This window comes from Lissotriton helveticus, chromosome 4_1 (genome assembly GCF_964261635.1).
Source record: "Lissotriton helveticus chromosome 4_1, aLisHel1.1, whole genome shotgun sequence".
Taxonomy (NCBI): Eukaryota; Metazoa; Chordata; class Amphibia; order Caudata; family Salamandridae; genus Lissotriton; species Lissotriton helveticus.
The window spans coordinates 1,917,937,290-1,917,963,057 of NC_136063.1; the positions used below are offsets into that span (position 1 = coordinate 1,917,937,290).

Consider the following 25,768-nt stretch of genomic DNA (forward strand, 5'->3'; position numbering starts at 1 on the left):
GGGGTCCAGACAGATCAGGGATGGTTGACGAGGGGAAAAGCCACATGGTTTCTCCCCGACTCAATGGTTCAAGTCATTATCAATACCGCACATAGTCCAGCACACTTAGGAGAAAAAGCCATGTTAGACAGTATCCAGAACATTTGGTTTAACAAACATTTACGAGCTGCAGCCAAGCAGAAAGTCCGTACCTGTATGATATGTTGCGAGTTCAATCCAGGTAAAAGTGTCCCGGTGGAACAAGGTGGATTCCAACCTCCTGACCACCCTTTTGAAGTCCTCCAGATGGATTATATTCAGATGGAGCGATGTCGAGGTTTCAAGTATGTCCTTGTAGTTGTATGCGCTTTGTCCAGGTGGACAGAAGCATATCCAGTCCCAGATTACACAGCCGCGACCACTGCCAAGCAGTTGGTTCGTGAATTCTTCCCCCGTTATGGACTCCCTAGGGTCGTGTATTCTGATAACGGCCAGCCATTCTCATCTGAACTAATGAAGCACGTTTCCCTTTTGTTAGGGTACCAGTGGAAGTTCCATTGTGTACGCCATCCAGAAGCAGCCGGTCTCGTAGAGAGACATAATCAAACCTTGAAAATCCGCATTGCCAAAATCTGTCAAGAAAAAGGTGTAGACTGGTTAGTTGCTCTGCCAGTCGCTTTGTTTTATATGCGCATGGTCGCACACTCCAGATCAGGTCTGTCCCCTTATGAGGTCGTATTCGGCCGCCCTCCGAATATGTGGGGTACACCTAGACCCCGAAGTATTACCGATGTTTCCAGTAATATGCTGACAGATTACCTAGCTTCCTTGATGTCTGCCCTACACTCTTGTCGTTCACAGGTTGCCGCTGCATTTCCCGACAATACTGAAGTCAAGCCACACGAGATCCTTCCCGGCACCCTGGTCCTCGTCCGCAATTTTGATCGTTCAAGTCCGCTGGAGCCTCGCTGGAAGGAGCCGAAGTTAGTCCTTCTAACCACCCGTACTGCCGTCAAGTTGGAAGGCAGGAAGGGGTGGGTGCACCTGTCACACGTCAAGAAATTTCACGGACTAAAAACTGTTTCCAAGAACATTTCCAAGGATTGTCAAGATTTTAAAGACTGCCAAGATACTATTCTTAAGGACTGTCCCGCAAATGACATTGATATCAAGCCCTCCCTGTTAGAGAAAACTCCGCAGCAGGAGTATAAAAGTAAGCTACGGTCTAGTAAAATAAGTCAGCCAGTTTAATTGTCTAAGTCCTCCCCTAGGTGAAACGGTTAGACAGGTATCTGACATGTATGAGATAGACCCCCATAGTGAGAGAGTTAGTCAAAACTCTATCCGATGTATCGTTTTTCTAAGTTTTATATTGTTTTTAAGCTTGATGATTACCTGCACGAGTTATGCATTTCATTTATGTTTTCCAATTTCTCATGTAAATAAGTTTTCTAATGCTACAGTAGAGCACACGTTTAGTGATCTGCCTCCTCACGAACTATCTTATCGTCTTGCTATGCGCAACAATACCTTTATCCGTATGTTGCATTATTCACACCAGACCAGCAATGCCACTAATTGTTGGGTGTGTGGTCGACTCCCCCCTTTCCAGACACCGAAGGGAGTTCTGCCACTCTTTCCTTATCCGTTTTCACATAATGGTTCATGTGGAGCATGGTCCACGTTAACGTCATCCTCAACTGATATGTCCCTTCTGAACAGTACATGTTTTCCAGACAAGCAAGGTCTTCCCCACAGAACAGGGTTAGATCTAGAAAATGAAGTTTATAATTTGGGTAATTATTCTTCGAATTTCATTGTTCTGAATGTTCAGTCTGATCCTACTCCAGACTTACCTGCTATTTCAGTATTACCAGTCAAAGGCGAATTATGTGTCCGAAATAATGGTTCCGTACATGTAGGACATAGTGATTGTACTACTATTGTCGAGTATAGTGACAGTGGGAAATCTATTTTCAAAGCTTCACGTCATTCTTATTTTGTTTGTGGTCAGACCGCATATGTTCGTCTGCCCCTCGATTGGGATGGAACCTGTTACATTGCCTTCCTACTGCCACCAGTTTTCCTAGCCCCGTCCGATTATCACAGAAACACACATCTAGTACACATTAGACATAGAAGGGAGATCGAGTCCCCGATTGTCGATCAAACTGAAACTGCTCTAGAACAGTATACAGATTTCAATAGAGGATTCTTTTTCTTTATAGGACCTATCCAGAATAGTAAGTTAATACGTAGATTAACCAGAACCCTTGAAGCAGTAGTGAATGAGACTGCCTCTGCTCTAGGTAACTTAACCGAAGAGCAATCTGCTATGAGATTTGTCGTGCTCCAAAATCGTCTCGTTCTTGACGTCATACTGGCCGATAGAGGAGGAGCATGTAGAGTCATCGGATCTAGTTGCTGCATTTTCATTCCTAATAACGCGCCGTCTGTTTATTCAGCTATAACCAGACTTCATAAAATTGCCCATCAGTTACACCAGAATCCAGGCACCTGGACATGGTCCGGTTGGTTTTGGAGTATAATTTCTGCCTGGGGATGGAAAGTATTGTCCTTTCTAGGTATTGCAGTAGCGAGCATATTCAGTTGCTGCCTCTGTATACAATGTGGCCCTGCGATTTGCGGCATTTGTGCTACCTCTTGTATTCCTAGTCCCAAGTCCCGTCCTAGATCCCGTTCCAAGAAATTTCGAGACGAGCAAATGATACTGTATGAAATGATAGATGGTATCATGAATATTGATGTTTCCTGATGGAAACGTAGTGACAAGGAGGGAATGTGGAAAAGTAAATTTTGCCATGTTCTGTGTCCCTACGTGTTCCCCATGTTATGTTGTATGTGCATGATTAATATGCATATGTATTCCCCATGATCGATTAAAGACGCAATTACAGTTGTGTCCATCTCTAGTATGCCAGTTTCCAGTTCTCGTGAAAGCTACGAGTATTAGGCCTATGTAAAGTTACATTGCCACGTTTCTCAGTGTGCACGTTATTTCATTGAAAGTCCCCGTTTCTAGGCCTCAAAAGGGCCCGGACTCAGATTCAGCTCCAGTCTCCTGAACCCTCTCCGAGGAGCGATACAGCCCCCACCTGTATCCCTGACCCTTCACTTACTTCCTGCCTCACAGTGCCCGGCTCGGCCTGGCTCTGCCTCCCAGTCTGCCAAGAGTATGTTATGATTCTAGTTATCAGTCCAGCCCTCCTTCTCTGCATTCCTAAGCTACTGAATCGCATCAATAGTTTCAGTCATCGTCTAGCCTTTACGTCTCCATGTAAGAGAAATACTGTATTTATGGTCATTTAATATCCCTCAACACACACTACATGTAGAATAATGCATGCACCAGTCTTAGAGTCTGTTAGCCTTTACCCTGATAACTTTTGGATTCTATCAACATGTTCTCTAAACATCAGATACTAGATAGTGTTTAGGTACATGTCGCTCTGACTCTCCAGACTTTCGTCTCTCCTTCTAGCTCAGAAGTCATAGCCCCCAGCTTCTCCCTAGTAACACGTCATTGCCAGCTTGCGCGCACCACTAGGTTAGAGGTCCCGGCTCCTTAGGTAGCCCCCTCCATGTTTCCGCCCATTTGTGACATATTCCGTTACGTTTACATCACATGTCTATGTATACGCCCTGTTCACGCCTCTTGTTACACCTACTTTCTGCCTTATCTCTCGCGACTGCTATAGGCCCTGCCTACTGTTACGCCTATTGTATTGAACACCATGTATTTTGTTTAAGTATATATACTTGTGCACTGTTATGAAAAGTTGCCATTCCTTTGTCCCTGCCCCGTGCAGCGCTGCCATCCTATTCCCGTGCAGGTTGTCCTGTTCCTGTCCTTTATGCTGTATTAAACCTGCATACTCCTACTACCTCGAATCTTGACTCTTATTTATTGAGCTATCTGTTATTGTATATCTAGTCAAAAATAGAGGTATTATTTATTAATTTACCACACCGTGGCTGCCATTAGGATGCGCCCGCCACAGTGGCGGGCGCATCCAGCATTCCTGACGCATTGCCCGCCACAATGCAAGGAAGGCATGTTGTGCTCTTCCATGCACAACATGGCAGGCATGCTCGGTGCCTGCCATGATGTGCATGGAACTGCTGGGGGGTACCGGGCCGGCGGTGACTACCGCCGGGGGCAATCCGCCCGCTATCCAAATGGGGCCCTTTGTGTCTGTGTAATTTACAACACTTACACATCTTCTTCACTGCACTATTTATCACTACATTGAACTCGTCGCAGGCCAGTATCTTCCTCTGATATTTACAATCTAACAAGCCGTCGAGAAGGCCCTTTTAGGTCTCACATTTGCGAGAGTTTAAGCTATTAGTATTGTAAGTGACAATGCCTTTTATTTATGTTTTAAAAACCAAAACATAAATAAAAGGCATTGTCATTTACAATGCCAATAGCTCAAACTCGAGTGAATGCAAGACCGATTGCATTGCATATATATGCTTGTTATTGCAATGTTGTGCAGAATGGCACATGTTGCTACAATTCTGCAACTTGTCTCAGGAGGATATTGTATCTAAAGCCACTTTTCAGTTGTCCAAAATAAAGTTCGTTCAATTACGTCTCTGATACTACAGTGTGCCACATTATAACAATGTATGTTAAATGGGAGTAGTGGTGAACAGATATGGAGAGTCATTAATAAATAAAGCTCGATCTACATCAAGACAATTTTAGCATTTGTTAAATATCATGGCGAACCCCTCAATCCAGAGTATTAAGGGGTATTTATTTGTCATCTCAATAAACGTCCTGTGCCGCACCCACTAACGGAACCTCTCTGCCACCTCAACCCCGCCCACACGCTCTGTCCCAGGGCGGAGCAGCGGTGGGCGGGGTTTGGTGGTGGCGCCACCTCTCCAGTCAGACTCTCGGTGACAGCGAGCCGGTAGGCGCGTGCGAAGCGGACATGGCGAGTCCCTGCATTGTGGTAAGAGCCAGGCAGGCACCGGACCGAGCTCTGTCCCTCAGCGTTGCCTCCATCGCCTGGGGCCCCAGAAGCGCGCGCGGGGGCGGCAGCGGGAAGTGGTTAGCCCGGCAGCGTGCTCAGCTTCCCCTGCGGCCCCCTCTGTGTACGTGCCGGCTGATACTTGGGGAAGGAGGCCTCTGCAGGGTTTAGCTACACGCGGCCAGGCCCCACCGGACCAGTCCTGTTGATCCCGGTCGGTGTGGCATCAGCCTGCGAACCCGGGCCTCGGCACGTGCGGGAAAGCTGCTCTTAAACGTGGAGAGGGGCGGGCTGCTGCTGTCCCGCTTCACCAGCGTGCTGCTGTGTAGCAGAGTCACCTGCAGGGAATCCGATAGCAACCCCAGTGGCCTCGTGCCCACGGTGGATGCCCGAATGTCACGCAGACACTGCCAGCCACAAGTGTTGCCAGGCTTGTGGTTGGCGCTGCCCTGGTACCTGTACGCGATGCCAGCAGCACGACCCTGCAGAGGTTCTGCTAAGAACACGCGGAAGCCTCCACGTGGGGTATTGAGGTTAGGCAGGGTGCTTCATAAGCCCTAATGCAGGAAAGGAAAATGTCCCTCGGTGCCCAGGTTGGCAGCAAAAGCAATTAGTAATTGGGGTGGGATGGGAACGCTACCATAGACCTGGGCGCCACTACATCTGTGTACTATTTATTGATAGTTACGCCATCCTCTCCACAGGGCACCGGGCCGTTATTGATGCTCCCCTCCCTAGACGTAGTATCAGTGGGCACCAACAGGGCAGAAGAGGGAGTTTTTGTCCATCCAGCGTTTTTATGTTCCAATTTGTTCTTTTATCGTATTCATTTGGTGGGTTGTTCAATCTTGTAACTGCAGGAAACGAATCTGCGTGCTTTGTAGCAAGGTGATACATATGTTACACGTCTTCCCCACAAAATACTGTTTTAAATATTAACCACCAGTGTTATCTTAAACGTTTCTGGGCCCCCGGGATCCTAATTATTGGGGGCCTTGTTTTCAGAGTAATTGAGGTCTCGTTATCAGTTGGTGCCTACAGGTGCTGTAGCCACTAATAGGCTGCATATCCTTCACACAAAGCCAGATTGGTTGTTGTATTACACTGCATACCACTGCAGACATTTTTTCTATTTTAACATTTTTGCAGGCTTTAATTAGCACGTAAGGACAGGTCTTTAGTTCAAAATTTCTACAATGCATCACAGCCCTTCTTTAAAAAGAAAATTGAGGAAAATGACGGAACATGATTTTTGAACAGATATGTTAGTGCACCAGTCGAGGTTAAGGAGGAAATAGCAGTAGGATCCACGAAGCTGCAATATGTAGGGTAGTAGACACTGTCTTAAGGGAGGCTCTTCACTCCTGCGCAGTGGCCGACTTTGCTCATGAGCTACTGTTATTCGCCAGGTTAATTGAAGCAGAACTGAAGGGGGGAGGGCTCACTGCCGATAGGCTGTCTTATTATCTCAATAACAAAACTTAATAACTGCAGTTGATCAGCATTTTACAGTATTAAGCTTTTTGGTGCGGAGTGTTGTAAAAAAAATATGCTGGTTAGTTGCGGCTGTAGAATTACTTTTTCTTATGTACATTGTCTGAGTGTCTGTGTTTGTATTCATGAATTATTGCCACTGTGCCAGTCGCTGTCAGTTACTCTGTAGCCCCACGTCCCAGTGTGAGCAAGGTGTCCATCTGTTTCTTTCGCCTATTAGTGCTGTCAGGGGCGGCTGGTGACATTTGAAAGTGTTGTGGCGTAAAAGTTTGAGTTCCTATGGCGAGCGAGTGTTTGATTGAGTAAGGTGGTCACTACTGGTTTGGGTGTTCTGGTGCTGTGTGGAATGGTGTGGGACGATCCCTTCCCGGTACTGTCATTAAGCCCATTGTTTTCTAATTTCTAAAGGCCGTCTATTCCCCCTGGGCTTGAACACGTGGAAAGGTTTTTCCCATTACACTGTCGGAGACTCGAAGTCACTGCATTGACATATAGGTGCTTCTTAAAATAATGTGGAAATAAATCAAAAACATTTCGTAACACTAAATGAAATCATGCTATTTATTTTTTTACAGTTTTATATAGCGCTAACTCGGCCCGAAGAAGGCATTGAAGCGCTTTACATGATCACCAGTTACCTGACATTATGTAAAAATACCTAGCTGTAGGTCACTTAACACATAGCAGCATGTAGCGCTCTGTGAACAAACATGCTTGCGGTAGTCATTTGAAGTTGAAAACCCATGATGTATAAAAGCCCTGTATATCAGTGGAGTGGAGTGGAGTGGAGTGGAGTGGAGTGGAGTGGAGTGGAGTGGAGTGGAGTGGGGATGTCGCAGGGGGGGATTAAATACATAATAAAACTTACATCACCGCAGGTCCGGGTCCGTACCTCCTATGCTCCTCAACCCCTTGACGCCTTCACGTCGCCGAATGGCACTGGCAGCCCCTTGCAGCCAATCCTGGTGCTGCAGGGGCACAGGTTACTCTTCGCCCGCAGCACGCCCATTAGGAGTCCGAAGGGCTCCTAATGGGCATGCGCAAAAAAGCTTAAACACAAGTGCGCATGAGTGGGCACGGGTAAAAAATTCACCCTCCGTCCCCACTCATGCGCATTTGTGTTGCTGCCTGTCTGGTGACAATCATGTCAATCAACATGACGCCAGACCGCCCACCCCCTTCAGTATCTGAAGGGGGTGGGCGGTCCGACGTCATGCTGACTGGCATGCATTGTCAGTTTTCCCTCGGCGTCTCCTGCGGGCGGGGGGGGGCTACGCCCCCACGCCCCTATGGACGCACCGCGCCTGAGTGCTGTAGTGGCTCTCCCTGTTACCACAACTAGCCATGTCCCATGTGGCATCAGTGTTCCAGTGTCAATGTTCTGTACCGAAAAAGTTGGGGTTGTGCTGTTCCTATAAAGACAGAGGAGAGGGAATGAATGAAGCGATAGTAGTGTTCCAGTTGGGGAAAGTGCGCCAAGTAGGAGTAAGTGTCCCAAGTAGGAGTAAGTGCCCGCACACACAGCCAAGCCTCACTATCTTATTTGTTTCCAAACTTTGTTTATTTGTATTTCTAAAGTTATCAACATACAGTATAGTTTTTACGTATCACATTTTCAATTTCTCCAATTTACTTCTTACATTTCAGTTTTCGATCTAGTATTTGTACCTGGGATTCAACATTATGCTTCATTTGAGCTCAACTTCCAATATTTGATACATTCTTAAATATATCTACTCTATTTCCCAGGAGTTGTCATGTCTATTTTTTATTAACCAACATCGTGCTTTTCAAATTTCGCATTCATTTTGCACCTACATTTACAAATACCCAATTTTCATCTATGCCTGTGGTAACCTTAACTAAAAAACTTTGTGCCGTGCAACTTGTAACTATCCCACTACCGCATGTGGACTTCCTACTACTGATCAATGCTGTGGAGGGTCTGGGTGTGTGTGTGTGTGGGGGGGGTGGGTATGTGCTCGACATGCCGTTTCAACAGTTCCGGTCTCCGCAGCAGCCGCTCAGGTTCTTGGGTATGTCCCCTCTATCGTGTATCCTCTCCTGCTCAAGCATGCTTGCCCGGTTCATCCACTACTTCCCTCAGTGTGCAAGGTTGGGCAATCTATCTGGGAGCTGTGCCTTCCCCATATCATCTATTCTAACGTTTTCAAGGTCAAGGATCTCCCAGGCTCTCACCAGTTCCTTCAATTGATCTGCTATTGGCCCTCGCTCTTACAACTTTCCATCTGTAGCCCTCTGTCAGTCTTCCAAGCCATTGCTATTCTTCTCTTCGCCAGAGCCAGGTCAACAAATTTGTTTTGTACCTTTCATTTCGGTGGGCGAGGTAAAGCTCTAAAAGGCAGGCCTCCCTGGTGTTTCTCAAATCCCGCCCCAATCTCGCCCACGTTTGTTGAACTATTTTGGCCCAGAAGGGGGTCAGCACTGCGCAGTTCCAGACCATGTGGACGAAGTCTAGGTCTGGCTGGGCCCACCTTTGGCACACCTGTATTTCCCCCCTACCCCCATGCAGCATTCGGATTCTGTGTTGGGTCAAGTATGTCATGTGTTTAGCGCTTATTCCCAGCGTTCCCTGAGTTTGGGCAGTGTCGGCAATGAAGCCTCCACCAGCATAATGAAAAACCATTTCACTTGGTGTCCAGCCCCTCCCAAGGTGAATACCACATGGAGTAGGGGATGTGTTTCAGATTCCACCTCATCCTTCTCCCCATATTTCTCTGAAGGTGCTAACTAGGGCCTCATACTTCAAGAAATGGCCCACCGGCAGCCATATTGTTCCACAAAGGGGGTGTTCGTCATTACATCCCCCATCCCCCAAAGTGGATATGCCCAGATTATCCCAAGGATGAAATCCACGCAGTTTGTGGATTTCTCATAACCATGCGCAGTGCCAGAGTTTAGTTTGTCTCGTGGGTTTGCGGTGCCATCCCATCGTTTTATTAACACTATGCCATAGTGTGATTGTTGTCTGAGTGGCCTGAGGCAATCCCGCATGCTTTTTCCCACCATATAAATAATGAAGAGGGGAGTGCATACCCATTTTGTAGCGTTCTAGTCTATAAGTGGGGTGGGTCGCTTCCGTATGGAGCCAGTCCAATATCGGGGTGAGATGTACCGCCCTATAGTAAGCCTCCATGTCTGGGAGCGATATTCCCCCATTGTATTGATTCCGGCATAGCGTGGTGAGGGCAATTCTGGGTTGTTTCCCCAGCCACAGCAGAGACCGCAGTTTCGTGTTGATCGTGCGAAACACTTGTTGTGAGAGGGGGAAGTACTCATTTTGGAGGGCATATAAAAACTTTGGGAGTGTGATCATTTTAAACATGGCCGCTTGGCCTAGTATGGTGAGGGGGAGCGCCTTCCACCGCTAGGCATCCTCTTTGAAAGCAAGTAGGATTCGGTGTACATTTTCTTTATAGGACCGCTGCTTGTCCGGCGTGAGATAAATCCCTAGATACGTGAAACCATGGGTTGCTATCTGTAGTGTGTGGGGTAAGGATGGCCAGTCGTAGCCCACCTTGGGACTAAATATGACCGATTTGTGCCAATTGATGGTGTATCCTGAGTCTGTACCGTACGTGTTTAGTGCCTCAAAAAGAATGGGTAGGGTAGTCTCAGGGTCGGTGACATAGAGCAGTATGTCGTCTGCGTACAGAGAGATTTGTTCCTCTGTTGCATCTGTCGCAGACAATTGGAATCCTCTTATGCCTGGGTGCTGTCTGACCACACATACTATCACTTCTATTGTTAGAGCAAATAGGAGCGGGGAGAGGGGACAGCCCTGCCGGGTGCCCCTCTGGATTGGGAATTCTCGGGACAGACGGCCGTTTACCCTCACCCTCGCCATCGGTGCTGTATACAGCAATCGTACCCAGTTGCGATATGTTGGTCCAAACCCTGAATCTAGCTAGGGTCACTTCAAGAAAGGGCCAGTGGACCGCATCGAACGCCTTTTCGGCATCTAGGGAGAGAAGGAGATGCGGTGGCGTGCGGGACAGCGTCTCCATCATCCAGTTGTGGGTTCTCCGCAAGTTCATCCGAGTCGCCCTTCCGGGCATGAAGCCCGTCTGGTCTTTGTCTACCAAATCGGTGATGACCGGCCTCATACCCAGGGCCAATACGGTTGCCAGGATCTTAGCCTCCATGTTCAGGAGTGAGATGGGACGGTATGAGGCACAGTCCACCGGCGATTTCCCTATTTTGTGTATAGGTACAATGATGGCTTTGCGCAGATCAGGTGGGAGGGTCTCCTCCTCTAGCACGCTCTTAAACAAATATAGCAGATGGGGGGGCCAGTAAATCTGATCCCTTTTTAAAAAATTCAGCCGGCAAACCATTTGGTCCCGGTGTTTTGCCGGGTCGGAGCCTGGCAATGGCCTGAAGGATTTCTTTGAGTGTAAGGTCTGTGTCCAAGCTATCCCTATCGTCCTCCGACAGGGGAGGCAAGTCAACCGCCTCCAGGTATTCCACTATGGCCAGGGTCTCCCTCAGGTCCCGGGCCTCATAGAATTTGCCATGGTACGTAGCAAACCCCTCCGCTATCCCCTCGTCCTGGCGTATCTGCATGCCCGTCTCATCTAGTATTTCCTCAATCCAGCGAGCTTCCATTTCCCTACGGCTCAGCCACGCCAGTAGCTTTCCTGACTTATCACTGACATCATATAGTCTGTGAAGCGTAGCCAATCTCTGTGTCTTCGCTACTTGTGTTGCTAGGGCCCTGTATTTAAGTTGTGTGTCTTTCAGGCGACGCCTGTGTTGGTCATCGTTTTGGATCAGGCACAGCCTTTCCAGGTTCAGAATCTGAGCTTCGCATTCTTCTATCTTCTCCCTTTCCTTCTTCTTTGTCCAGGACACCCTGTTCTGCGCCCGGTCTCTAAGAACCGCCTTATACGCCTCCCATACCATCACCCCCGACTGGACCGTGCCTACATTCTCAGCAAAATACACTTTCGTGTCTGCCCGGAGTCCGTACAGTACTTCCTTATTCTGGAAGTCCCATGTTGAGAGGCGCCACTCCCCTTTGTGTCTAAATGTGCCCTTACCAATAGTGGCCTCAAGCGGCGAGTGATCCGATAGACCGCAAGCTCGATACTCAGCCCCCCCTGGTCTGTCCCTTCACGCCTTGCGTTACAAAAATGTAGTCTAATCTAGAGTATACTTTATGCGTCCCCGAGTAGTATGAAAAACAGGAGTCTCGTGGGTGCATAGTTCTCCAGACATCTATAAGACCCAGGAATTTGGTGAAGTGCGCTAAATGCGTCTCCGTCTCGGACCGTGTTGGGTTCCCGGACCTGTCTAAGGCAGGGTGCATTACATCGTTAAAATCACCTCCGATCACCAATAGGGCATTCGGCGTATCAATCAGTAACTCCTGCCAGGGTTCTGGCCTGCAGTTGGGGGGGCGGGGCATATACAGATATGATCGTGAATTCAGTCCTGCCCCATCGCCCGTTGACTCCCACATAGGTGCCCTGTTCGTCTATCCATGTGCGTTAGATCTTAAAGGGGGGGTCCTCTTTATTAAAATCGCCACCCCTCGGGACCCTGTCGTGTATCCCACATGCGCTAGGACAGTGTAAGGTTTCCTACCCAAGAAGCTGCATTTACTCCCTCGAAGGTGAGTCTCCTGGAGGAGTACTATGTCAGGGTGGGCACGTTTGATGTGAGCCTGCACTAGACTTCTTTTAACCCTGTCACCTAGTCCATTCACATTCCAGGTGTAGACCGAGTAGGGGGTGTCTGAGTTTTGTCCATTAAGTGACACTGGCGGGGCCATTCGCGTTCTGGCAATCTATCATTAACCCTCTCATGGCAATCCATGCATCATCGCTATTTGTGTGACATTACCTTGTATAAACCCATAAAACATACCAACATATGTGAACAAACTGACCACAATCCTCCCCAGATCCCTCCCTGCCCCATCCCCCCCGCTGAGACTGTCGCCAATCGCTTAGTCCCTTGCAGTGGCGGGTGCGGCCTGTCGCCCACCCATGGTCATAACCCTGCGCACTACAGTTTCAACAAAACACCCTGCAATGCGTCCCACAACTTCCTTTAACTAAATCCCGCTAAGCGGGAAACAGTTCAGTATCAGTCGGAGGGCCGACAACAGAAAGTATAAGAAGAAAACGGTAAGAAGGAGGAAGGGAGGTAAAGGTAAGCGTAGGCTATGAAAGAAAAGAAGAGGGTGTGTGTAACCATCCTTTGTCGGCCCCGACGGGCAAGGCGATGCTAATGCCATTCGGGCTGGGTTTATGAATCATGAGTGAGAGTCTGGCGGTTCTTCTTGTGAGTGTTCCATATTAGTGTCTTGCTCCATCGCCACGATCCTAGCTACCAAAGGATGCGTTGACGTCGCGCTTTGGTTGTCATCGTCTGCACTTCTGTCGTCATCGTCTGCACTTCTGTCGTCATCGTCTGCACTTCTGTCGTCATCGTCTGCACTTCTGTCATCCTCTGATGTGCTTCCTTGAGGGTCTGGTTCAGCATTACTGTCCGGGCCTGTTGGGAGCGGCAAAGTGTGGGAACGCAGTCGGGGCTGTGAGTTCAGAGGTTGGTCTTTTGCCGGTACTGGGCGTCCGGTAGTATGTGTCGGATTGTGGGTGGATGGAGTCCGCCACTGTCCCGCGGGGTCCCTGGGTCGCAGCGTCCTGCCCTGTTCCTCCTCCGGTTGTCTCGAACATGCCCAGGGGGCTCTTCCGCCGTCTTCGTCCCTCCGTTGGTGATGCTACAGCATTTTTTAATCGGGCACACAATCGGGCTGATCACTTTTGGTTAACAGCTTGTGTGAACCTTCGCATTCCTTTATAAGCTCGTTAACTCACGCCAGATACAATTGATAGCACTATATAAAACTTTATAAATAAATAGCATTTCTTTGGTATTGAGCTGGTTAAACTTTAGAGAGCGTTTTACATTGCAACGCTTTGGCATGTTTTGAATGTGGCACGTTTAAACCATGCATGATTTGAATGTAACTCTATGAATAATTATAGTCACATTCGGAAATAGTTTATGGATTCTTGCATTCGTATAGAATGCTTACTTGCTAACACTGATTGTAGTGAATGAGTGTCGTAATGCGCATGGAATTCCTTTGTTTGAACAACAGCACATATGGAATTAACACTCACCCAACGTGTGCAACTCCATACGGTGTTTAAAAAAATAAAATAATGTGTCACGTGTGAAATGGGTGTACTTTTTAGTGCATGAGAATAATTGTCTGATCACCTACCGATGGGATTCTTAATGTTGTATGAGTATTCAACCAATCATGATTCCACATATTTCATATTTTTTCAGTTCAGGGTTGCTCGCTCGTGGCACAACACTCGCCCTCCCAACTTTTACGCCCACCAACATCAAAAGTTACCAGCCGCCACTGAATTCTGTCCTAGGATCCCTGTGTCAGGGTCTTAAGCATTTGTGTCTGTGCACAATATCCACATTCCAGTGTCCCTGTACACAAGTTAGTATTGATGCTACTCTTTAGTGTACCCTGTGTTGGTGACCTAGTGTCCCTGTTGATACACATGTTGATGTCTTTGTGCCAGTGTCCCCTTATTAGTGTCCTAGTGTTGGTGCCTCTTTGTCACTGAACCCACATCAGTGGTGGTGTTCCTATGACAGTGTGGTAGTGACGGTATTGGAGGCTCTTTGTAGGTGCCTCTGTCTGTTTCCTAGTATCAGTGTAGTCCTACTAAGTCATTGCACTAGCATAATATTTTGGGATGAGGGAGCCCGCTTAAAAAAAATTGAGATTTGAAAAGTAAAACAAGCATTTCATTAATGTGTACCCCTAAGTGACTATTGCAGGATTGTGATTATCCCTGCATTAGGCTAAGATTTTGAAAATGTCCATGAAAAAGCAGTTTCACTGCTGATTTGTAAACCGAAACACCTTAATGTTGGTTTCACGATGTTATACAGCAGTGCTTAATTTTGTGTTTAAAAAGAAAAACCAAAAGGGATGATGGACGGAGCGTTGACAATACAAACACTCACCCCCAGTCAACTGATCTGGGTTTAATCCATCACCGTTCTTTAGGTCACTCCGCCACCCCAGTTCAGACATGGCCATATTCAAATCAGTTTGACTCTGTGCCTCATGGGAACAGGCCAGCCCTAACTGCCAAGCCATGTCTTCCCTGGACCGGAATCAAGCTTCCCAGGAACGGTTTCTGGCATTACAGCTGTCTTCAGCTGGGCTTGCTTGAATCCAGTGGCAAAGTGAGCAAGGGACTCACGTCTGAGCATACCCTGCCAACTTAGGGCGAACAAAGAAAAACCAAAGGGAATGATGGACGGAGCATTGACAATACAAACACTCACCCCCAGTCAACTTTCAAAGTCAAAAGTTAAAGTCAAAGTTAACACACGTGATATGTGAAAAATGTGCATGCAGGGACGATGCACATGCAATGTGCACAGCTTAATTCTGATATCATTATAATATAAAAGCATTTATATTTACTACAGCACTTGTCAGATTAAGGAGATTATCCCTTACCCTAAATGTTATGGGATACCGGTTTCCTGGTCAAAGAGGGGGATGATGATACTTGTGCTCTTGTTCTTGCGTTCTGACGTCAGTTCATCTCTGCATCTTCAGACTATGATATTGAGCTCTTCTCTTGCTCTTATCTCTTGAAGACATTTCTTTTATCCAAATCTTCCAGTGTGCAAGCGAGCATGTCACGTCCTAAAACTAGAAGGTTTAACCATGTAGGGAAATTCACAGATGCCTGTAACAGATCCCCATGAGGTGCGTTCTGATGTTTTGGTTCAGCGTTCAACTCAAAGGCCTGAAAAGACAGTGCCCAAATTAACGTGAAGGCCATCCAGGAACGTGAGGCAAAGTTCTATGTGGCAATAAAACAGAAAAAGTTTGTGCAGGCCCCACTTGTAGTCAAAATTGAAAGTGTGGACCCATTCTTAAAGTCGTTCCTGCAACACCTCTTCATCGTGGTTGAAATCTCCAGGCAGTTCCCAAGCAAAAACCTAAGAAGTCCGAGCATGACTCCTTTCCGTACCACGAGACCCTGGTACTGATGCACTCTGACTTTGAGATCAGCGGCAATGGCAGATCAAAGCCTTTAAAGGGTCATGCTGTGAATCTTCATCATGCTTCTGGCTGTCTTTGGTGTGCATTGGGGTTCCAGGGATCCCTAGCATCCTCCGGTCATGTTACCACCAATTGATTCGTCCTTGGTGCCATCTGTGCCCCTCGAACCCTGTTTCCGCACAGGCGTCAGTACCAACTTTTGTTCCAGAACCTAAATTCGCACTAGTCCTTCAGACGTCTGTGCCAGCACCAACACCACTGGAACCGGAAAAGGATAAACAACCTATTGTGGTATCGAACCCTGAACCAAATTAGTCTCGACCGAGGTGGTTTCCTGATCCCAACTTGGCACAGCCAATACTGAGTCTCTCCGACTCAGACACAATACCATTGCCACTCACGCACGCATTGAGATTGCACAAACATTTTTGATAAAAGGGGGATGGGAGCACACTGCTTCACCTCCCAGCACAGTTCACCCCTTAGCATTATGGTAAATGCAGTTCATTTAAATGCTTACTTGAGTTTTTGCTGAAGTGTTTCACCAAAGGTGGGGCAAGTTAGTGCTGACAATCTCTAGACACGTGTTTCTGGATATTATTCTTCATCAGTAGAGATAAAAAAACTAAATGCGTCCTCCAACAATTGACAAAACATATTGATTGACCTCTTCAACCTCCTTGACAATCACCAGTCTGGCTTTAGAGCAGGGCATAGCACTGAAACAGCCATGACTCACATTATCGATGATGCGCTACAAATACTCGACCAGAATGGTTCATGTCTACTCATCCTGCTAGATCTCTCCTCTGCCTTTGATACGGTCAAACATGAGAACCTGACCGATCTACTGAACCTCAGAATGGGTCTATCAGGGTCAGTGCTCAATTGGTTTACCTCCTTTCTTCAAAACCGGACCCAAAAATTCAAGGTCAATAACTCCATCTCCCAACCAGTTCCAGTAACTCTTGGAGTCCCACAAGGGTCTGCTCTATCTCCCACACTGTTCAATCTATTCATAGAACCTCTTACTACCTTGTTGCAAGTATCCAACGTCCAATTTCACATGTATGCAGACGATACACAACTCTATCTGAAGATTCAGACTCCTGAAGATGTCATACTACTCAACCAAACACTGTTGAGAACCCAAACATGGCTAACTGAGAACCACCTCAAACTTAACGCACTCAAAACTGAATTCCTACTCATAGCTCCTCCCTCCAAAATCCCCCTCCTCCAGGACTGGTTCAAACACCTCACGGCATTCAACGTGCAACCGACAATCGTTGACTCAGCTAAATCTCTGGGTATAACCCTTGATGGTAACCTCAAAATGCATAAACACATTGCCAATGCAACAAAAGGTGCACATTTTCAGATTAATATTCTAAGGAAACTTAAACCCTTCCTACCAAAAAACGACTTCAAAACGGCAGTTCAAGCTCTATTTATTTATCCCCAGGATCGAATACGGAAGTGTGTCTCTTTGCGGTCTCCCCAAAGCTACAACAGCACCTCTAACAGCCACCATCAACGCTGCAGCCAGGCTCATCACTGGCTCAAAAAAAAAGGTCCCACATCTCCCCCGACCTGAAAGCGTCGAACTGGCTACCATGGGAAGCCAGAATTCACCTAAAAATAGCATGCTTAACCCACAAAGCCATTCACCATAAAGCACCCTGCTATCTCTCTTGGAAATTGTCTATCTCGGGAGGCAAGAGATCCACAAGAAGTGCAGAAAGCCTATTATTGAAGCCACACAGATTTGTTAAGGCGAAAACGTACAAACGCTCCTTCTCAGGGATGGCTCCTAGGATTTGGAACGCACTACCCCCAGAAACCAGACTTACCAAATCTACTGCACTGTTCAAAAAGGAAGTAAAGGCGATCCTCATGGAAAAATTCACATGAGCCTCTCTGACATTCACGACCTATAGAGATGCAAACAGACAATCTACATCGCACGTTGGCTCTCTCCGCCCGCACCGTTCTCTATATCAGAGACAAGATTTTGCGCATCTTAGGATTCAGCTTTTGATCTACCTCGCTTGGCTGTTTTATTTATGCATACTTTATCCACACATATCTGTATTTCTGTACTGTGTACTGCTGTATTTTGTTTTTATATCTCCTACTGCTTGATATATACTGCTATTGTATACTGTTTTTGTATAAATTTTCATTGCTTGTAAAGCGCTCTGATATCCGCAAGGATCTGGTTCGCGCTATATAAAACTTTCAAAATAAAAAATAAATAAAAATAAAAAATAAACTGATCTGGGTTTAATCCATCACCATTCTTTAGCTCATTCCGCAACCCCAGTTCAGACATGGCTTATGCAAATCAGTCTGAATCTGTGCCTCATGGGAACAGTCCAGCCCGAACTGCCAAGCCATGTCTTCCCTGGACCGGTCAAATCAGTCTGACCCTGTGCCTCATGGGAACAGTCCAGCCCGAACTGCCAAGCCATGTCTTCCCTGGACTGGTTTTTTCAAATCAGTCTGACCCTGTGCCTCATGGGAACAGTCCAGCCCGAACTGCCAAGCCATGTCTTCCTGGAAAAAAGCACATGTGTCACCCACTTCTGCTGTTTGTGCCGCCCCCTTCCACTGCTGAATGGACAATACCCACATTGCAGTAAGCACGTCTGCCTTCCTTAGTAGGATCAAATATTGCCATTTACAGCCCCAGTCCAAATTTGATCTGGTTATTATCAGTGTTGTTCCCTTTCTTTGAAAGTTTCTATGCCACATTTATTGTAATTTACAACGCCTTACTGATGGCCAAGTGCAAATACATTGTTATCTGCCTTTTGTTCCAAGTATACAGAATTCTACATTCCACTGATCAATTTGAGAGCTCCTATTTGTGTTTGTAAAGCCTTTTACCCAATTGCTGAGGCTTTTTTGGCTATTTGGGGTAGTTCGCGCTGGGTCTCCATAGCTTTTTTCCACATAAGATATCCATACCAAATTTGCATCCTTTTTTTCCCAACATCCTAGGGATTCTAAAGGTACCCATGGTTTGTGAATTCATCGGTAGGAGAACGATAAAATATGCATCAGAAATAAGAAAAAAGTGCTCCAGATAAGTGTCTGTGTTTTTGTCTTTTTTTTCTCCTAAGAATGGCATCAATGAACAGTTTCCTGTACTAATGTCCCCACCTTTCCAGCATTCAGGAACATGCAAAGCTGAATAAAACCAAACTAATTATGTACCACAGTTTAAGCATTTTTCAAAGAGAGCCTATTTTTTGTGTTCACAACCTACTTCCAGTTTGTGGCGGAAATCTGTGTGAATGCCATTGGTGATCCACAAAAGCTCTAGATTTCTGAAAAGCATATAATATCCCTTATCCAGCAAGGGGCTTATATGTGTAGCTCCCTCAAGGTTTTCCCGAGGAAAATGATTGTTGAAATAAATAAATATTGAGAATTAGTGCGATAAACGGCCATGTGTGACAGCATTTTCATCTGAAACTTTGTCACAATGGTTGATTTACAAAAGCAATATACCGTTATGTCCACTAGACCCTTCAGGTTGCAGGAATAAGGGTTTGGAGGTTCTCCAAGAACCCAAGGTTCCCAGAGCCAGCAACTGAGCTGCACTGTAGACCAATTCCTATAGTGAAATAGGCAAAGTGAAAATGGGCATTAAGGAAACCTTGTTATTTCTGAAATTGGCACAAAATATGGAGGTTAGGAGCAGTGGTTATTTGTACATTTCTAAAATTGTGGGTACCTGTAGTATCGTATGATTTAGAGGGTATTTTTCAAAATGTCTTCTTTCTTATACCCTGGCTTACATTTGAAAGGCACAAATGCAGAAAAATCTAATTGGTAATAGCAAATGTTCTTATATTTTATGCTCTCACAAGTCTTCCAATAAAAATGGTACCTCACTTATGTGGGTAGGCTTTGTGCCTGTGACAGGAAGTGGGCCAAAACACAACAAGAATGCATCACATTTTTTCATTGAAAACTGACCCTTTTTCCCCAATGTGGGTAGCTATAGATTTTGGACCCTAACTCATCCGGCACTTTGGGAAACCAGGCACCTAGGGCCATCACCCGATTCTTCTTTTTTTTTTTTTTTTTTTTTTTTTAACCCGAATGCATTACGAGCCTTACATTTTGACAAAAAAAAAATATTCCTCATTTCTGTTATGGACAGTACTGGAATCTGTGGGGAGCCACAGACTTCCATCCACCTGGCATTCCTCCCAAGTCTCCTGCTAAAAATTGTACCTTACTTGTGTGGGTTGGCCTAGTGCCCACAACACTACGGCGTGGGCTCCCATTGACCTTGGTTTGAGCTGTTCCTGTAGAAGGCACTAGGCCCAGCCACACAAGTGGGGCAGTTGTTTTATCAGCAGAAGTGTAGTAATGCAGAGTGGTAGGAATTGTGTGGATTCCTGCAGATTCTGAAAGTTTTCATCACAGAAATGCAAGGAAAATGTGGGATTTCAGTCAGTTTGAGGTTCGCATAGCATTGTGGGTAAGAACCTCCTGGGATCCATGTAAGGCACACTACTGCAGACTTCCTTGGTTGTGTAGTTTTAAAAATTGTCTGTGGTCTGTAAGTTTGCATGGGTGGCGCCACAGCACGGCCCCAGATGCAGCCCCTACCCCTATTACTTGCCTCTCCGCATAGTGATTTAGGACCTTTTGTGTCATTTTTCCCCCCCTTTGTACACCCACACAAATGGGGTACAGTCGTTATCGGGAGACAAGTGGAAACTCTGGTGCTAGGAAACATGTGGCTTCCTGCAAATTTCATGTCTTTTCATTACACAATTGTGAGGAAAATGTGTGATTCTTACCAAAGTTTGAAGTTGGCAAGGACTTATGGGTTAAATTACCTAGTGAGAGGAGTCCTGCTCCCCTGGACTCCACGGGTTGTTTAGTTTTTAAAAATGTGCTGGTTGCTTAGTTGCCAGCGGCGCTAGGGCCCAAAATCCTCAGTAGTTCTTAGTAAGGGCCATCTTTATATTTTGGCTAATAAAGAATAGTCTGTCGCCCTGGCAGAGGACTTAAACGTCTGCCATGCTGAGACTACTCTGCCCCATCATATTTAGAAATGACTGCCAGAGTAGCGGTTCATTCAAAGACATTCACAGGAGCAGCCAAAACGGCGGTTCTGGTCAGTGCCTTTTTACATTTGATGCACTACTCCAACATGAAGGAACCTCTGAGCAATATTTTTTTAGACATCAATGATTTTTTTTAATCACAAATATTTTACTTGAAGTGTGAACAAGATGCTGAGGCACATAGGAGACCTGTGCAAGTGTAAATCAGTTTAAAAGAAAAACATGAACAAACAAGCACTGTCATAGCCAAATGGGATGGCCTTGGCATGCTGATGCAGTGATTATTTTTTGCTCATTTTTCTTTTTCTAAGTTTTTTTTTTTTTTATAACATGGGCAGTAAGGGCAAAGCAAAATAAGTACATATGTGATAATACAGCATTCTTTTTGTACTGGATATGGAAAATGGGATACAACTGTAAAATCGGTCATTGTGATGTGTTCGTCATTCTGAGTATAGCAATGGCTTTTGGTAGTTACTAGTTTAAAGAGTTCGGTGTATTGTTGGTATAGCCTGATCCAATATTGAACAGTGCACAGTACTATTATTTAAAATGAATGCAGTAATGGCAAAAGGAATAAACGTCTGCTAAAATGACACATGATAAATGGCATCAGCATACAACAATATATCTGCATAAAACAGAATAAAACATTTTACATAACGGAAGAATTGAGGAGTCTAGTAAAAGTGACCGCTGATAATGCAAAGCATTAAGTGAAATCTTGATGCCTGTATCTTGATTGATCATGGTTGTGGCTTTTAGAAGGCACATGTTGTCTCAGAGTGGGAGTTCTCTAAGGGGGTTGGCCATGAAGTTATCTACTGTGGACCAAATTGCTCTTGTACCAGTTTCCCAGCGAGTGGTTTGGGGTGAGATGTTATCGCTCCACCTCCCTCTGAAGGAGATACAGTTTCTCCAGGCTTTGGATGAAATCGCTGCTGTGTTTTTCCAGTTGTTACAAGATAATGTGAGCAGGAGATCCAATTAGTGCCTGTCATCTTTGTTGTTTAGGTATAATGGACCTGTGAGTAGGAAAGTGAAGTCTCCACGGGGATGAAAGCCAAATATTTTGTTAATTAATTAAAAAATATTGAGCTGAGTTAGCATATCTGCCTTTGAAACAAAGTCAAACATGCTAGAGGATACTGCCTACGTTCCCTAAATAGAACGTCATAAACGACGAGGAACAGTAATTTTTGACACACAGTGTAGTATATGAGAATGTAGCATATGTCATGCCTACTATTTAGTGCAGTGTAGTGTTGTTATTGTAATGCATTTGTCATACAGTAAACCTAACATATCCTAAATTCTCACAAAGTGCATTTTACAAAACAAATCATATCACCCAAGACGGTATCCTGTCACCGCAAGAGCAGTTGGGGTGATCCATGGATTACTCCGAGCCAAATGTTCAACTTTGTGCGGAATTCGCTAGTTTCAGAGACTGCTCTTATGTGTGGAGTTAAGTCATTCTGCCCGTTTGGAGCCAATTAGGAGAGAACTATTCTCCTTGTTCTGGTGCTGCTTATGCTGAGCAAAGGTATCCGGAAGGTTTATGAAATCTGAAGTGGTATCGAGGTATAATGAACCAGTGCTGTGAGAGGCTCTGAATGTGTGTTCCATGAATTTGAAAAGGGTTGTAAATGGGGAGTCAGCGAAGCTGTTTGAGGTGCAGGGTGTGTGCAAGTTGTGATGAGGGGGGAAGCCTGCCTGCTGCGTTCTGCATTGTTCGGAGTCATCTCCTTAGTTGAGTGAGGGAGTAATTCAGTATCTGGTTGAGTGCAGTGCCAATGGGTTTGAACCTGTAGGGGAAGGTGGCATGTGTATAACTATCTTGAATATCTGCTTTCGTCCTATGCAGTATCTCTGTGAAAGCATACCTAGTCTCAGCTTTTCCTGCTCGCCTGTGTCTCTGTCCGCATCAATGTTCTGACTTCTACTGAATACTTGTCAAGTGAACTTATGAGCGCCAACTGTCGCTAGCTACTTGAAGCTCAAGAAAAAGCATCTTTTATGTTCCTTCAGCGCACTTACTTACGAAATCCAACTCCTTTCAGTTTGTGGATTTAAGTTATTGATGTCCGAGAATGCCTTCTGAGGCCTACATTCCTTAATCTGAGTGAGCATATCTACCTTTGAAACTGTGGCAAACATGCAGGGGAATACTGCCTAAGTTCCCTAAAGTAATAAGCCAAACAAATGTCCTGTGGGACTCATTCATGACACTTCTACTTTTGCTATGAAAGTGTGAAAACTCAATTAGTAACTTGTATCATAACCTTGTAATTGAAAAGGGCACAGGAAACAATATCTTGTATGATTATTTTTATATCTTTAGTATAAGGATAATATGCATTTCCTCATATATCCAAATTAGTGCAGACAACAGTGCTCAGACAGTGAACAAGTGTGTGTATACATATATACAACCACATAGAACAAGAGACTGAACATAACTCAAGTATGCATAGCATTTTATATCAAACAAATGTAAACGAATATCCTGTTTGTTCTCTATAGTATCGCCTGGTTACTCATAACATGTATCTGGAAGCAACATGTTATGTAGGGGGGGGGATGTCGCCGTTTCGACTTGTAGTTTTTCTTCGGGTCTCATCAGAACAAAAGTCGTCTGACTAAAAGTTCCCTAGAAACTGTGGAATCTTGGAACCTTCAATAAGGCATACTGTAAGCAATATGTGCAAGAATACTTCAAAATAGAGTATATAATGTATACTGAGCTGCTCGGTTAGTCAGACAGTTCCGGTGGGGTAAATAAATAATTCAGGAAAAGTACACATTTGTATTGTGTGGAAAACGTGGTCACACTTACACATACAAGAGTATTGCTAGACAAAGTCAACAATATGAAACAGGCCCCATGATTCCTTAGACGGTCCTGTAGTGGTAAATGGATTACTCGGGAAAAGCTCATCTTTGCATTGTGTCATACATGATAATACATTGGTTATGATGCAAGTTCCTAATTTGAGTATGCACACTTTTAACCGCATGCGTGCGGTAGGATTTCCGCCCGTACGCTGGGTTTTAGGGATTCGCACTTTCATGAGCGTGCGAGGAGGCTACCTCATGACGAGCCCAGCTCGTCATGAGCGTCGAAGGGGTTAAAGCAAGTAGAAAAGTTGGTGAATAAGTCCCACAGAACATTTGTTTGACTTATTAAATTTACTCTGGTTCTTGTGGGCAGTCAGGGTGGTCCTTGTGTTGTAAACTATATTGAGAGACTCCCACCGACCTATGTACTTTCACTAGCGGTTAACATTAGCTCTTTGGGCTACCCACTGTTGTGCAGATCAGTCATACATTCATTTTTATATTTATTTTTCATTTTATTATATTATTAAATTAATCCTTTTTACACCCATCTATGAAAGATAACTTTTTTGTAAATGTTTCCTCAATTGTACAAAAGAAAAAAAAAGTGACAATACCAAGCCCTGTTGAAGTGTAAATATACAAAAAATCCAATTGTTACATACTTGACGTCTTTGAGGTATATTATCTCATTAAATTAGCATGCACATTTACTGATACAATATATTCCCATGCTTCAACCACAGTCTCATCCTAACCTTTCACACACCACAGTAGCACACTCACATCACATACATACACTTCCCAGCCTTTGTCAGCATACTCTTTTGGGGTCATGGCTTGAGCCCTTCATGAATGTCTGTGATTATGTTGTCCGCTGGGAACCACTGTAACCAGGTCAACACACTTTTCAGTGGAAACTGTTAATTGTGTCCACCTTCATCAGGACCACCCTTTCTCGATTCTTTAAAGGTGAGTGGTGGGGGATCATATGTGGCGGTGATTAGCATTTAAGGTGCTGATTTTCGTTCTACTAGGTGCGAAGATATGATTGCCATCTCATGGGTGGGTCTGCGTGACTGAATATGGGTTACATTCCAGTTGATCTAATATGTGAACCTCAGAACACAGCCTCCACTATTGATTAACAATAGGAGGATAGCTAGAGAGAAAGTATATCCTGGGCTTTATTTTGTCTTTATTCTCCCGATTATGGAGTTCCGCTCATAGTACTAATTGGATATATGTTCCTGAATATGGATTCCTTCAAATGCAATTGCCAATGCGGCGATAATTCTTCTCTGAGCTACATGTTACATGGAGTGACCGGGTTGTTACACCATCGTCCACGCTGCCCTGGTCCTTGTGTTTTATACATAAGTTCCCTAAAAAGCATTTCAGAATTTAGTCAAGCCATTAACATTTTGCCATACAGGTTATTCCATGCACATAATGCCACGTTATCCCGGAGTAGTGCCCTGTGTGGCAGAATGTTAAAGGCTTGGCTAGATTTTGAAGTACTTTTTAGGGAACTTATGCTCCCAACACTTCACTTTTGTATGGTACAGCAAAAAGCAAGTAGGAAAGCATGGAGCTTAACTGTTTGAGGAATGCAATCAGTAAAGGGTCGATTGTGCAGCGGGCCCCGTCCTCCAGAGCATATGAAGGGAAGGCTGCTGCTTCTGAAGCAGTAAGACTTACAGTGACTGACCACTCCAAGTCAAGGCAAGACATGAGTCCTCCTGCGGCTGTCTGGCAATAAACAAAATATGCGTTGTATGTTGCCATCTGGATAAATAGTTTTTTGTACCAAGTGTGAGTTTTACAACTCTATTCTATGGCTGAAGGACCTGGTCGTTCATATCCACTCCGCCCACTTACTAAGTATACAGGTCAGCTATCTGACCATAAACCGTGACTGGGGGAAGTGCTCTCCTCATGAATTGTAGTGCGAACGTACACATCATGCCAATCAGAGAACTTGACTGTGAGCAGTTCGTTTGAACGAATGCAGTGCTCTGGGATTTCTGGAGTTTCTTACAAACCAGCACCTGTGGTAATCTTTGTCGTGACTCTGAATTGTACCGCATACCACAGTGCCGGCTTTGTACAGCTATCTGAACAGCTCTACGTCTGTTTTGTCCATGTAAAGGTTATAAACTTTGTAAAGGAGTGGCTGGACCAGCTCCCATACAATCTTTCCTGTGACTCCTAGCATAGGAGGGCAACCTACAGGGTTTAGAGTAGAGTTCTACCCTCTA

General features: G+C 45.3%; 1 protein-coding gene across 1 annotated transcript in view; it reads left to right on the forward strand.

Moving 5' to 3' along the window:
- The first annotated feature begins 4,823 nt into the window (after positions 1-4,823).
- LOC144829431 (hypoxanthine-guanine phosphoribosyltransferase) overlaps positions 4,824-25,768 on the forward strand; it is an 887,535-nt gene continuing 866,590 nt past the window's right edge. Inside the window, exon 1 of the mRNA XM_078688569.1 lies at positions 4,824-4,967. Within this exon, the coding sequence (XP_078544695.1) occupies positions 4,947-4,967 (21 nt within the window). The 5' untranslated portion in view covers positions 4,824-4,946. The remainder of the gene's footprint in view (positions 4,968-25,768) is intronic.